Raw genomic sequence first — 12,580 nt, 5'->3', positions numbered from 1 at the left:
GCTCCAGGAGCCCTCCTGGTGGCTGCCACACAGGCACTCCCCTTTCTCTTCAGGAACAGTGTTTCTGCAGCTGCCCTATTCCAAACGCAAGTTCTCAGGGCAGCAGCGGCGGCGGCGGAACTCCACCAGCTCCACCAACCAGAACATGTTCTGCGAGGAGCGGGTCGGCTACAACTGGGCCTACAACACCATGCTAACCAAGACATGGCGCTCCAGTGCAACAGGGGATGAAAAGTTTGCTGATCGACTGCTGAAGGACTTCACGGACTTCTGCATCAACCGCGACAACCGTCTGGTCACGTTCTGGACAAGTTGCCTGGAGAAGATGCATGCCAGTGCCCCATGAGGCCAGGGTTAGAAGGCTGTGCCTGTGCAGAGGGAAGGTGGGTGAGCCGCTGCCCTCAAACCCAGGGCGGAGGAGGATTCCAGGCAGGCTCTAGGAGTCAGGTGTCCATTTGCTACTGTCAGTGAGTGGGGGCCATTGTTGTCTTTTTTTTTTTTTTTTGGCCCCCACAACAAATCTTCTACTCTAGAAGAAAGACTTTGGAAGCAGCTGCTGCTGCTGCCGCCACTCCTGTCAGCAAGTGCTCAGAGCAGGTGGGAGGCACAGATTGTCCGTGGGAGGGCTCCAGTGTCTGGGAAGAGGGCAGGCAGCCCCCATGAATGTCCTCGGAAGTGGGTGGCTCCTGGTAGCATCCTTTTCCTTCACCATCTATAGGATATTAGGGGCAGAATCTGCCACTTCCTGCCCGGGAGTGTGCACAGATGTAAGATAGTTTTGTGAAATAATGTACCATAGACTCTCACCTACTGTATATACCTGTACATACCAGAAGCAAATAAAAAGCTCCACATGCATCATCTCTGTCCCCACCCAGTTCCCCACAGAAGCGGTCCCATCCTGAGCTGGGCAGTTGTGCCAGGTGGCCGGGGTCATGGCAGTCAATGAAGAGGCCACAGATGGTGAGAGGGCTTCAGAATTCACTGGCTTAGGGAGTTTGGCTATGAGTTTATTGAGAGATTTCTTTCATAGGCTGCTAGGCCGGAGCAAGGATGGTTCCAGTGAGGACAGTGAGCAGGCAGGATAACTTACAAGGTAACTGTAGGCTCATGCTATCAGAATGAATCTTGCTAAATGGGGTGAGCCCAGCTCTGGGGTGCAGATATGATGGCATTCTGAAAAAAATCAAAGGAAACCTTTGTAGACTCTAAGTTAGGTTTTTGTTTTTGTTTTTGTTTTTAAAGACAGAATTTTCACCCTTGTTGCCCAGGCTGGAGTGCAATGGTGTGATCTGAGCTCACTGCAACCTCTGCCTCCTGGGTTCAAGTGATTCTCCTGCCTCGGCCTCCCGAGTAGCTGAGATTACAGGCACCCGCCACCATACCAGGCTAATTTTTTGTATTTTAAGTAGAGATGGGGTTTCACCATGTTGGCTAGGCTGGTCTTGAACTCCTCATCTCAGGCGATCCATTCACGTCAGCCTCCCAAAGTGCTGGGATTACAGGTGTGAGCCACCATGCCCGGCCTAGCTTAGGTTTGCTGAGATAAGACTCAGCATGGTGCTTCTACCTCAGCACCCTGCCTTAAGCTACTCAGGGCAGTTTGGGGGCTGTGGGTCAGAGGGGAGAATCCGACAGTGGCTGCCACTTCTTGCTGTGCCATCTCACCACGTGGAGTTCATCACAAGTCCTGTTCATTTGCCTCTTCAGTAGCTTTGCATCCATTCTCTTCTTCCCAGGCCCTGAGCTGCCACTCAGTCCAGCCTTCCTTTGTCTTTCTCTTAGATCTCCAGGAAAACCTTGTAGTTTGTCTCTGCTTTCACTCCACTTGTCAGTCAGTCTTTTTATAAAACCACTGTGATTTTGCCACCACTTAACTAGAACTTTTTGGTGACTTAAACTTCAAAAATCTTAGATGCAGCCTACATGGTCCTGCACAATCTGGTCCTGTGGGCTGTTCGTACAGCCACCCTGGCCATCACACATTCCCTGGAACATCACAAACTGTACCAGCTCAGATGCTTTGCACTTGCTGTTCCCTCTGTTCCATCTGCCTAGAACATTCCTCCCTCCATGCCTGCTCTGTCTCACTAACTTCTGGTGGTCAGCCATCAGCTCTTAGCTCAAATGTCACTTCTCCAGAGAAGCAGAGTTGGTGGCCCTGTTACATCCGCCCACAGCACCTTGTACTTCTCCAGCATGGTGCTCAACACGTTTATACTCTACCATGGCAGAAGCTTCTCTCTCTTTTTTTTTTTTTTTTTTTTGAGATAGAGTCTGGCTCTGTCACCCAGGCTGAAATGCAGTGGTGCGATCTCAGCTCACTGCAGCCTCCACCTCCCAGGTGCGAGTGATTCTCCTATCTCAGCCCGTGAGTAACTGGGATACAGGGGCCTGCGACAGAACCCAACTAATTTTCCTATTTTTAGTAGACACAGGGTTTTGCCATGTTTGCCAGGCTGATCTCGAACTCCTGACCTCAGGTGATCCACCCGCCTCGGCCTCCCAAAGTGCCCAAAGTATTGGGATTACAGGCGTGAGCCATCACACCCAGCGTGTTTTTTTTTTTTTTTTTTTTTTTTTTTTTTTTTTGAGATGGAGTCTTGCTCTGTCCCAGGCTGGAGTGCAGTGGTGCAATCTTGGCTCACTGTAACCTCTGCCTCCCAGGTTCAAGCGATTCTCCTGTCTCAGCTTGTGAGTAGCTGGGATTATAGACGCACGCCACCACAACCAGCTAATTTTTGTATTTTTTAGTAGAGACAGGGTTTCACCATGTTGGCCAGGCTGGTCTTGAACTCCTGACCTCAGGTGATCCACCTGCCTTGGCCTCCCAAAGTGCTGGGATTACAGGCATGAGCCACCGTGCCCAGCCAAAGGTTCTCTATTTTGTTCATCTTTTTGGTGTCACATGTGCATGATAATAGTAGATGTTGGAGAAATGGTTGTTGACTGAATGTATAGTAAGTGAATGAACTTCGGATTCCAGGGGTGGGCACTGAATTTTTTTTTTTTTTTTCTTTTTAAGAGACGGAGTCTTGCTCTGTCACCCAGGCTGGAGTGCAGGGGTGTGATGGCTCACTGTGACCTCTGCCTTCAGTTCAAGCGATTCTCCTGCCTCAGCCTCCTGAGTAACTGGGACTACAAGTGCACATCACCATGCCCGGTTAATTTTTGTATTTTTAGTAGAGACGGGGTTTCATCATGTTTGCAAGGATGGTCTCGATCTCCTGACCTCAGGTGATCCAACCTCCTCGGCCTCCCAAAGTGCTGGGATTACAGGCGTGAGCCACCGTGCCTGGCCTGGGCACTGGATTTTACATCTGAATCTCCACCTTCCTAGCTGGGCTCCTTAGTTACTTCACAGAACTTGAACTTATTTAGAACTTAAAACGCAGCTATGGATGCTGCATGTAATGATTTTGAGAGAACAGATTTGTTAATATATGTGAAAGAGCACTGGATAATTCCTGGAAATAGAGCAGGACTTTGATAAAAACCTGTTTTCTTTTCCTTTTTCACCTTCCCTTTTCTCAGATATGCCAATCCCCTCATCTATGAAATGGGAAGCTATCTCCCTGGGTGGTTGGAGAATCAGAAGACACATGTAGTTGGGCACGGTTGGCCCACACTTGAAATCCCAACACTTTGGGAGTCTGAGATGGGAGGATCGCTTGAGCCCAGGAGTTTGAGATCAGCCTGAGCAACATAGGAAGACCCCATTGCTACAAAAAAATAAATTAATTAAATTAAATTAAAAATTAGCTTAGGGCCGGGTGCAGTGGCTCACGCCTGTAATCCTAACACTTTGTGAGGCCGAGGTGGGCGGATCATGTGAGGTCAGGAATTTGATCCTAGCCTGGCCAACATGATGAAACCCCATCTCTATGAAAAATACAAAAATTAGCTGGGCGTGGTGATGTGCATCTATAATCCCAGCAACTCGGGAGGCTGAGGCAAGAGAACCATTTGAACCCGAGAGGTGGAGGTTGCAGTGAGCTGAGATCATGCTACTGTACTCCAGCCTGGGCCACAGAGCAAGACTCTAAGAAAAAAACAAAAGTTAGCTGGACATGGTGACTCGCACCTGTCTTCCCAGCTACTTGAGAGGCTGAGGTGGGGAGATCTCTTGAACCCAGGAGGTCTGCAATGAGCTGTGATTGCACCACTGCACTCCAGCCTGGGTGACAGAGTGAGACCCTATCTCAAAAAAGAAAAAAAAAAAGCTACGTATATGAAAGGTCTTACAAAAAGAGAGTAAGCAAATGTCTGCTCTCAAACAGCTGAACAGCTGCTCTCACATTCCTGGATGGGAGTCTCCATTGTGCTGTGAAGCCATTGAGTTATGGTGCTGGACAAAGCAGCCGCTGGCCTGTTCAGATCACATACGAACTGAACAACCACTTGCGATCCTCAGTGTCCCATGTGTAAGGCCAACAATTGCCCCTGCAATTGCCCAGCAGAAGGCCCAGAGAATGATTTGGTGGAAGAAGGGGCGGCTGGTAAGTTAGGATGCTGGGTCACTCCCCCAACAGAGCGGAACCTGAAACTCTCCTGCCCATGGGCCCCAGTGTCCTGCTGCCTACTTTCCTGATTCCTCCTCTCTCTGGTGGGCACCCCCTTCCACCCACTTGTCCAAGCCAGAATCTGGTAGTCAAACTCGATACCTTCCTCCTCCATCATCCTCCAGTCCTCCCATCCATTCATCCTACCTGTCTCTCAGACCCATCCACCTTTTTGTAGGTACAAAGCTCAGCTCACAGGGAGTCTGGTTTGGTCAGACATGGAGGACATGTGCATGCTGATCAGGAGCCTGTCACCAGATTATATAGGCCGGATGCGGTGGCTCACACCTGTCATCCCAGCACTTTGGGAGGCCAAGATCACCTGAGGTCGGGAGTTTGAGACCAGCCTGGCAAACATGATGAAACCCCATCTCTACTAAAAATACAAAAGTTAGGGCGAGGTGCAGTGGCTCACGCCTGTAATCCCAGCACTTTGGGAGGCCAAGTGGGTTGATCACCTGAGGTCAGGAGTTCGAGACCAGCCTGGCCAACATGGTGAAACCCCATCTCTACTAAAAATACAAAAGTTAGGGCTGGGGATGGTGGCTCACGCCTGTAATTCCAACACTTTGGGAGGCCAAGGTGGGTGGATCAAGAGATCGAGATTATCCTGGCCAACATGGTGAAACCCTGTCTCTACTAAAAATACAAAAATTAGCTGGGCGTGGTGGTGCGTGCCTGTAGTCCCAGCTACTCAGGAGGCTGAGGCAGGAGAATCACTTGAACTTGGGAGGCAGAGGTTGCAGTGAGCCGAGATCACACCACTGCATTCCAGCCTGAGCAACAAGAGTGAAACTTCATCTTAAAAAAAAAAAAAAAAAAGTTAGCTGGGCATGGTGGCGGGTGCCTGTAGTCCCAGCTACTTGGGAGGCTGAGGCAGGAGAATCCCTTGTACCTGAGAGGCAGAGGTTGCAGTGAGCCGAGATCGCACCACTGCACTCCAGCCTGGGCAACCCATCTCAAAAAAAAAAAAAAAAAAAAAAAGGAAGGAGTACATGATGTATGCCAGAGACAGTGTGCAAATCTGTGAGGCCTTGCTGAAGCAGATAGGAAATACTGGGACGGAATGCTGAATAGAAGCCAATTTACAGGCCTCTTCAGTTACCCAGAAAACTTGAGAAAAACACAGAATAACAATGGTCACTCCAATGAGTGTTTCCTGTGTCCTGGGCAATGTGTCATACACCTTTTCATTGCGTAATCTATTTTTTTTGTTGTTGTAGTTGAGACGGAATCTTGCTCTGTTGCCCAGACTTGGAATGCAGTGGCAGAATCTCGGCTCACTGCAACCTCTGCCTCCCAAGTTCAAGCAATTCTCCTGCCTCAGTCTCCCCGGTAGCTGGGACAATAGGTACATGCCACCATATCCAGTTAATTTTTGTAATTTTAGTAGAGACAGGGTTTCACCATATTGGTCAGGCTGATCTCAAACTGCTGACCTCAAATGATCCACCTGCCTCGGCCTCCCAGAGTGCTGGGATTACAGGCGTGAGCCACTGTACCTGGCTCACTGCATAATGTTATCAACATACCAGCTGAGGGGTGGAAGGCTCCAGTAAGTAGGGTCCATGCCCATACACTAACAAACAGCTGGGATGGGAATCAGGTTCATGGGAATCAGCCCAGTCACCACCAGTTGTGCTGCCTCCTTCGCCTCCTGGTGGTGCTGTGTCGATGAGATGCCACCCACTGCTCCATCCTGGGTTCCTGCCTGGGGACCCCTTCGTTCCTTTCAACTGACTGCCTTACATGTGTGGTGAAGCTACAGGGGTACAGATGCGGTGTAACATGGTCTCATATACAGGTTCTCTGGTAGGGAATGGGCAGTGACTCAGTGACTTTGACACAGGACCAGTGGCCTTTCCTCCCTGCCAGGCTTCTATCTGGAAGGCACTGTGTGTGCCCTCTCTTGTGGTCTGCAGCTGTGACTTCAGCCTCCAAGTGCTTCAGGCAGCTCCTGGCCTTCAGACTGTGCCACACACTTGCCCTAAACCTGACCTGAAATGCCCGGGATGTAGCATTTGCGTGTAGCGAAAGCTGGTGCCAAGTACTCAGTCCTACCAGCCTTCAGATTTGACCTCCATCTGCTTCTCTGGCTGGAGCAAGATTCCTCTGTTTCCTCAGTGAATCAGCATATAGTCCTTCCAACAAGAAAATCTATTTTCCCAAGGGGATGAGGGGAGATGGGGAATTGCTATGCAATCTCTGGAAAAGCCTTTTCTCTCTGTGCCCCAGAATTTTCATCTGAACTCATCTGGGAGAAACATTGGGGACCACAAGATTATAGACTTTCTCCCTTCTCAACCAACAGGATGGATGAGTGCTGAGGGGGGAATTCCAGTCCCTTTCAGTCCCACAGTTGCCACTGGAATGCAGTTTCTTTCCTCCTGTCTGTGCCCTTTTTTTGAGACAGGGTCTCACTGTGTCATCCAGGCTGGAGCACAGTGGCACAACCTTGGCTGACTGCGACCTCCACCTCCTGGGTTCAAGCGATTCTTGTGCCTCAGCCTCCTGAGTACCTGGGATTACAGGCATGTGCCGCCATGCCTGGCTAATTTTTGTATTTTTTTATAGAGAGAGAGTTTTGCCATGTTAGCCAGGCTGTTCTTGAACTCCTGGCCTCGAGTGATCCTCCTACCTCAGCTTCTCAAAGTGCTGGGATTACAGGCGTGAGCCACTGTGCCCAGCCTCTAGTGAGTACTTCTAAAAAACCTACAATGCTCAGGATAGACCTTACAGCAAAGAATTATCCAGCCTCCAATGTCAATCGTGTCAGCTTCAGACACCATGAACTAGACTGTGGTCAGGTAAGAGGTTTAGAAGGGGACTCCCTCCCTCCTGTGACTTTGGAAGAAGAGGCATCTGCCACTTGCCCCTTCCTGTGATCTGAATCCAATGGCAGCCCCATCATCAATTTATAGCAATTACTCTTGCTGGGTTCCAAGGCCAGAGTGGCTAAGAGGCCTGCTTAGAGGCATACAGCAGGTTACCACAGCACCAGGATTAGAATGCTGGCCATATGGAATGCTTGCTTGCTGGGACATGGCTTCTGTGTTTCTCTTCCACTTTCCTTGTTCACATAGCTTGCTTCTCCCATCGAATGTAAGCTCTTTGAAGGCAGAGAACACATCTTGCTCATCCTTGTATCCCCCACGGCAAGTGCCCATCACACATTTGGCACTTATTTAGAATTTATTGAATTCATTCATTCAGCCAACATTTATGCAAGCTTGAACCAATGTGGGCTTTGCCCTCCTGGTGGAGGGAAGCAGACATGCAAAGCAGCCACCATAGCACTCTAGAAGAGGTCTCAGATTGGCTCTCTGTAATGCAGTACAGAAACTGGCCGGGTGCTAGCTGAGCACGGTGGCTTACATCTGTAATCCCAGCACTTCGGGAGCCCGAGGTGGGCGGATCATGAGGTTAGGAGATCGAGACCATCCAGGCTAATACAGTGAAACCCCGTCTTTACTAAAAATACAAAAAAATTTAGCCTGGCGTGGTGGCGGGCGCCTGTAGTCCCAGCTTCTTGGGAGGCTGAGGCAGGAGAATGGCATGAACCTGGGAGGCGGAGCTTGCAGTGAGCCAAGATCATGCCACTGCACTCCAGCATGGGCAACAGAGCAAGACTCCATCTCAAAAAAAAAAAAAAGAAATTGGCCAGTGTGATGGCTCATGCCTATAATCCCAGCAATCTGGGAGGCTGAGGCAAGTGGATCACTTGAGGTCAGGAGTTCGAGACCAGCCTGGCCAACGTGGTGAAACCCCATCTCTACTAAAAATACAGGAAAAATAAATCAGCCAGGCATAGTGGTGGGTGCCTGTAATTCTAGCAACTTGGGAGGCTGAGGCAGAAGAATCACTTGAACTCGGGAGGTGGAGTTTGCATTGAGCCAAGATCGTACCTCTGCACTCCAGCCTGGGCAACAGAGCAAGACTCGGTCTCAAGAAAAAAAGAAATAGAGGAGAGGGCTTCATTCTGTGTAGAGGAGCTGGGGAAGACTAGAGAAAGGGGCATTTGGGCTGGGACTTGACAGCTACGTAAGAGTTCTAACAGGTGAGGAGTATGGGGTGGGGAAGGGGATGCTGGAGGGCTGGGGGGCTTTGGCAACAGAACGGTCGAGAAGACGACTAAAAACTGAAAGAACCGCAGAGAGAGTTCCCCGGCCTGCCTCACCCAGCCTGCCCTTTCAACAACTAGAGGTGAGTGCTGGCAAGTCCCAGGGTACACACTGGAGCCAACAAATGGCCCATTGTCTAGAAACCCTGAGCCAGCCTGTCCCCTGGGGTCATGCCTCATGGGGCCTTGATCACCTGTCAGCCTTTGCTCTTCCTGGCCCCAGATCTAGGTAGAACAATGGCCTCTGAACACACCCAAGCTCCACAGTGGTGGCTGGTGTCTCTGATAGGACAAGTAGGGAAATGATCTCTTTCATATTCCCTTTCATGTTCCCTTTCTCCTCAGGGAACCAGAAACCCTGTGCCCAGGTTCAACCTGCTGTTTGTTCACCAGGTGACCCTGCATAGCCTTCTGAAACCACCCTGACCCTCATCCGTCTAGTGACAAGATGGGAATCATCAAGACTTCATTACATAACTGGAGAAGTCGATGTGAGAACCTGGGAGATAAGGGTTGTTGGGCTGGGGGCAATGACTCATGCCTGTAATTCCAGCACTTTGGGAGGCCAAAGGAGGCAGATCACTTGAGGCCAGGAATTCGAGACTAGCCTGGCCATCATGGCAAAACCCCATCTCTACTAAAAAAACAAAACCAGGTGTGGTGGCGCATGCCTGTAATCTCGGCTACTTGGGAGGCTGAGGCTGAGAATCACTTGAACCCAGGAGGCGGAGGCTGCAGTGAGCTGAGATCGCACCACCACTGCACTCCAGCCTGGGTGACGGAGGGAGACTCTTTCTCAAAAAAGAAAAGGGTGGAGGGGTTGTGACGGCCCTTTGAGAACTAAGTCTGAGGAAGAGTCACTGTTACTCTTGTCTGATAGTAGTGCCCCCTGCCTGTGATCCTGAGCAAGTCCAGTCACCTCACTCAACCTCAAGTTTGAGGGTGCAGTGATGACGGCATTTCTCCAGCTTCCTTCGAGGGATCATGGTGGGGACCCGACGCAGTCAGCTTTGCAAAGGTGTCCAAGTGGCGCAGGGTGCTCCCTCATTTTAAGGCAGTGCTAAAAATGCTCCCATAACGGAGGCCAAACATTCTGGTTTTCTATTTTATTTTATTTTCAGACAGGGTCTTGCTCCGTCACCCAGGCTGGAGTGCAGTGGCGTGATCACAGCTCACTACAACCTCTGCCTCCCAGGTTCAGTTGATCCTCCCACCACAGCCTCCCCAGTCGCTGGGACTACAGGCACATACCACCACACCCTACTAATTTTTTGTGGAGACAGGGTCTCACTATGTTGCCCAGGCTGTCTCGAACTCTTGGGCTCAAGCGATCCACACACCTCGGGCCTCCCAAAGTGCTGGAATTACAGGTATGAGCCACCATGCTTGGCCTAAACATTTTGTTTTGAACGTGCCCAGAAGGTGTACAAGGAACATGATATACCACCAGCTAGTCTGAAGCTTGGGAAAAGAGAAAAGGAAAGCAGAAAAAAGATAACAGCAAGAGCTTACTTGTATATTGAACCCCAAAAAAGTGTGTGCCCACCAACCTGCTAGGGCCTGAGGACAGCCCTGATGGAGGTGAGTGGGTAATGGGGACCCCCACTTCTCAGAGGAGAAACTGAGTCTCAGGGAAGTTCAGGACTTGCCTGGGGTTACTGAGCGAGCACACAGAGCAGAGGAGGGATTGAACCTGTCTGCATTCTCCCAACCCCTCCATCCCCCCCTAGCCAGGCTGGGCTTTTCCTCACAATGAGATGGGGCGTGGGAGACAGAAACCCAGTGAGACAGGCCTCTCTGGAGGGGCAGCCGTGCAGGGAAGGAGGCAGGGAAGGGCCTGGGGCCAAGCTCCCTGCACAGCCATGAGAGCCATGTCCCTGGTCCCAACTCCCCAGGGTCTCCTGCTCCTGGTCACTGCACTGTTGGTGGTTGGCCCTGGGAGAACAGGAGCACTCCCTGGGTAGTCTGACACACAGGATGTGTCTCACCTCAAAGCAGAAGTGAAACCGGCACAGTTCTCCTTGTGAGACACCCCCTCACCACCTTCGTGTCTCTTCTGCAGGAACCAGGAGAGTGGCTGCCACCACTTGAAGCCAGATTGGAGGACAACAGAGAAACTGGCCAGCTCTGGAGTCTGACCTATGCAGGGAGCTGGGTGTCCACCCCCCACTGCACACATCTTGGGATTGCTTTGTGCATGCCCCCTTGGGCTGCCTGTCACAGTGATTGCAAGATACTGTTCCTATCAGGTTTTATGATGTAGACTCTAAGGGAGCTGCCCCTTTATACAAGTCCCTGTGTCCCAGTGGAATCGCAGCCAGCCCATCGCCACGGGAGGGAGATTTGTTTGTGGTTTACTCACTTGTTTGTTGTTCACAGGTTCAGTCACCATGCTGCCCACACATATGTATTAACAGTCACCCACGTGCCAGGCATCATGTAGATGCAGGAGGAAGGATATTAAACAAAAAATTACACAAATAACGATTTTTAGGGTTGTGAAGTAATAAGTATAGTTGTGAAAAATGCTCAAGAGACAAAGGAGAGGCCACTGTGAAAGGTATAAGGGGGGCCAGGCGCGGTGCCTCACGCCCGTAATCCCAGCACTTTAGGAGGCCGAGGAGGGCGGATCACGAAGTCAAGATATCAAGACCATCCTGGCCAACATGGTGAAACCCCGTCTCTACTAAAAATAGAAAAATTAACTGGGTGTGCTGGCGTGTGCCTGTAATCCCAGCTACTCAGGAGGCTGAGGCTGAAGAATCGCTTGAACTCAGGAGGTAGAGGTTGCAGTGAGCCGAGATTGCACCACCACACTCCAACCTGGTGAGACAGAGAGCGAGACTCCGTCTCAAAAAAAAAAAAAAAAAAAAAAAAAAAAAAAAAAAGCCAGCATGGTGGCGGGTGCCTATACTATAATCCCAGCTACTGGAGAGGCTGAGGCAGAGAATTGCTTGATCCTGGGAGGCGGAGGCTGCAGTAAGCTGAGATCACACCACTGCACTCCAGCCTGGGTGACAGAGCAAGACTGTCTAAAAAAAAGAAAAAGAAAGGTGTGAGGGGGAGCCTGACCTATTCTGGGGCCCAGGGAAAGCTTCTGAATGTTTCCATGGAGACCTGATGGATGGCCAAGGGAGAGGAAGGGGCAGGTGCAGCAGGAGAAGGAAGCAGAAGCAATTGCGCAGGACCATGTGTGCTGCGGAAGGGTATCCTCTCTTTGTCTTGAAAAGAAGGAACGTCTGGAAGGCTGGGTGACCTTGGGCAAGCCTTCCTCTTCTCTTGGCCTCAGTTTCCTCATCTTTTCAGTAGGGACATGTTTGCCCTCCTTGCAGGGTTGTTGAAGAGCCCTTCAGTTAAGCACCTAGCACAGCACCTGCCACCTTGGAGGTGCCCAATAAATGGAGCCATTAGCCTAATGGTTGTGACAGAGGCGGGACAGGAATCCAGGCTGCCTGCCCAGCTCGCCTTCCAGCAGCTGCCCCTGCAGTCCCTGCCTTCTTCCAGGGCTGCTTCTAGGAGACACTGAGCCAGGAGCTGTCACTGGGGCTGAACACATTGGCCCGAGTTCCAGCTCACTCTCTGTATAGTGTTCCCCTGCTGTCATATCACTGCCCTTTGCCAGCCAGGTTAACACAACCTGGGAAAAGGCTGGGGTGAGTCTACAGCTACGGTCAGCCTTAGAAGCTGTTGTCCTCCCTCCCTCCTCCCACCTTCCACAGTGCCCCAGGTTCCAGCTAGGTGATCTAGTCAGTCTTTGCAGATCCCTAATTCCTGTGGTTAGCTGGGTAGCTATGTGCCCTGCAAGTGAGACGCAGGGTAGCACATAGCTGGCAGCCCCAGGCCTGACCAGCAGCAGGACTACATTATTCTGAGAGTGAAGTCAGCTTGGACTCCCTCT

General features: G+C 50.8%; 1 protein-coding gene across 20 annotated transcripts in view; it reads left to right on the top strand.

Annotated features, from left to right (window-relative positions):
• Positions 1-12,580, top strand: part of DEPDC5 (DEP domain containing 5, GATOR1 subcomplex subunit) — a 205,490-nt gene that overhangs the window by 152,562 nt on the left and 40,348 nt on the right. For 12 of the 20 annotated variants that reach the window (XM_038007546.2, XM_007975541.3, XM_038007556.2 and 9 more), the window contains one exon: positions 54-861. In XM_038007546.2, the coding sequence (XP_037863474.2) occupies positions 54-346 (293 nt within the window). In that variant the 3' untranslated portion in view covers positions 347-861. Of the gene's footprint in view, positions 1-53; positions 964-1,033; positions 5,551-9,027; positions 9,174-9,803; positions 10,264-10,744; positions 11,509-12,580 lie in introns of those variants that run through there. The other 8 variants (XR_012089471.1, XR_012089470.1, XR_012089472.1 and 5 more) reach the window with 7 other exon arrangements.

This window comes from Chlorocebus sabaeus, chromosome 19 (genome assembly GCF_047675955.1).
Source record: "Chlorocebus sabaeus isolate Y175 chromosome 19, mChlSab1.0.hap1, whole genome shotgun sequence".
Classification (NCBI taxonomy): Eukaryota; Metazoa; Chordata; class Mammalia; order Primates; family Cercopithecidae; genus Chlorocebus; species Chlorocebus sabaeus.
The sequence above is the reverse complement of the archived record's forward strand: the minus strand, read 5'-3'. Positions and strand labels throughout refer to the sequence as shown.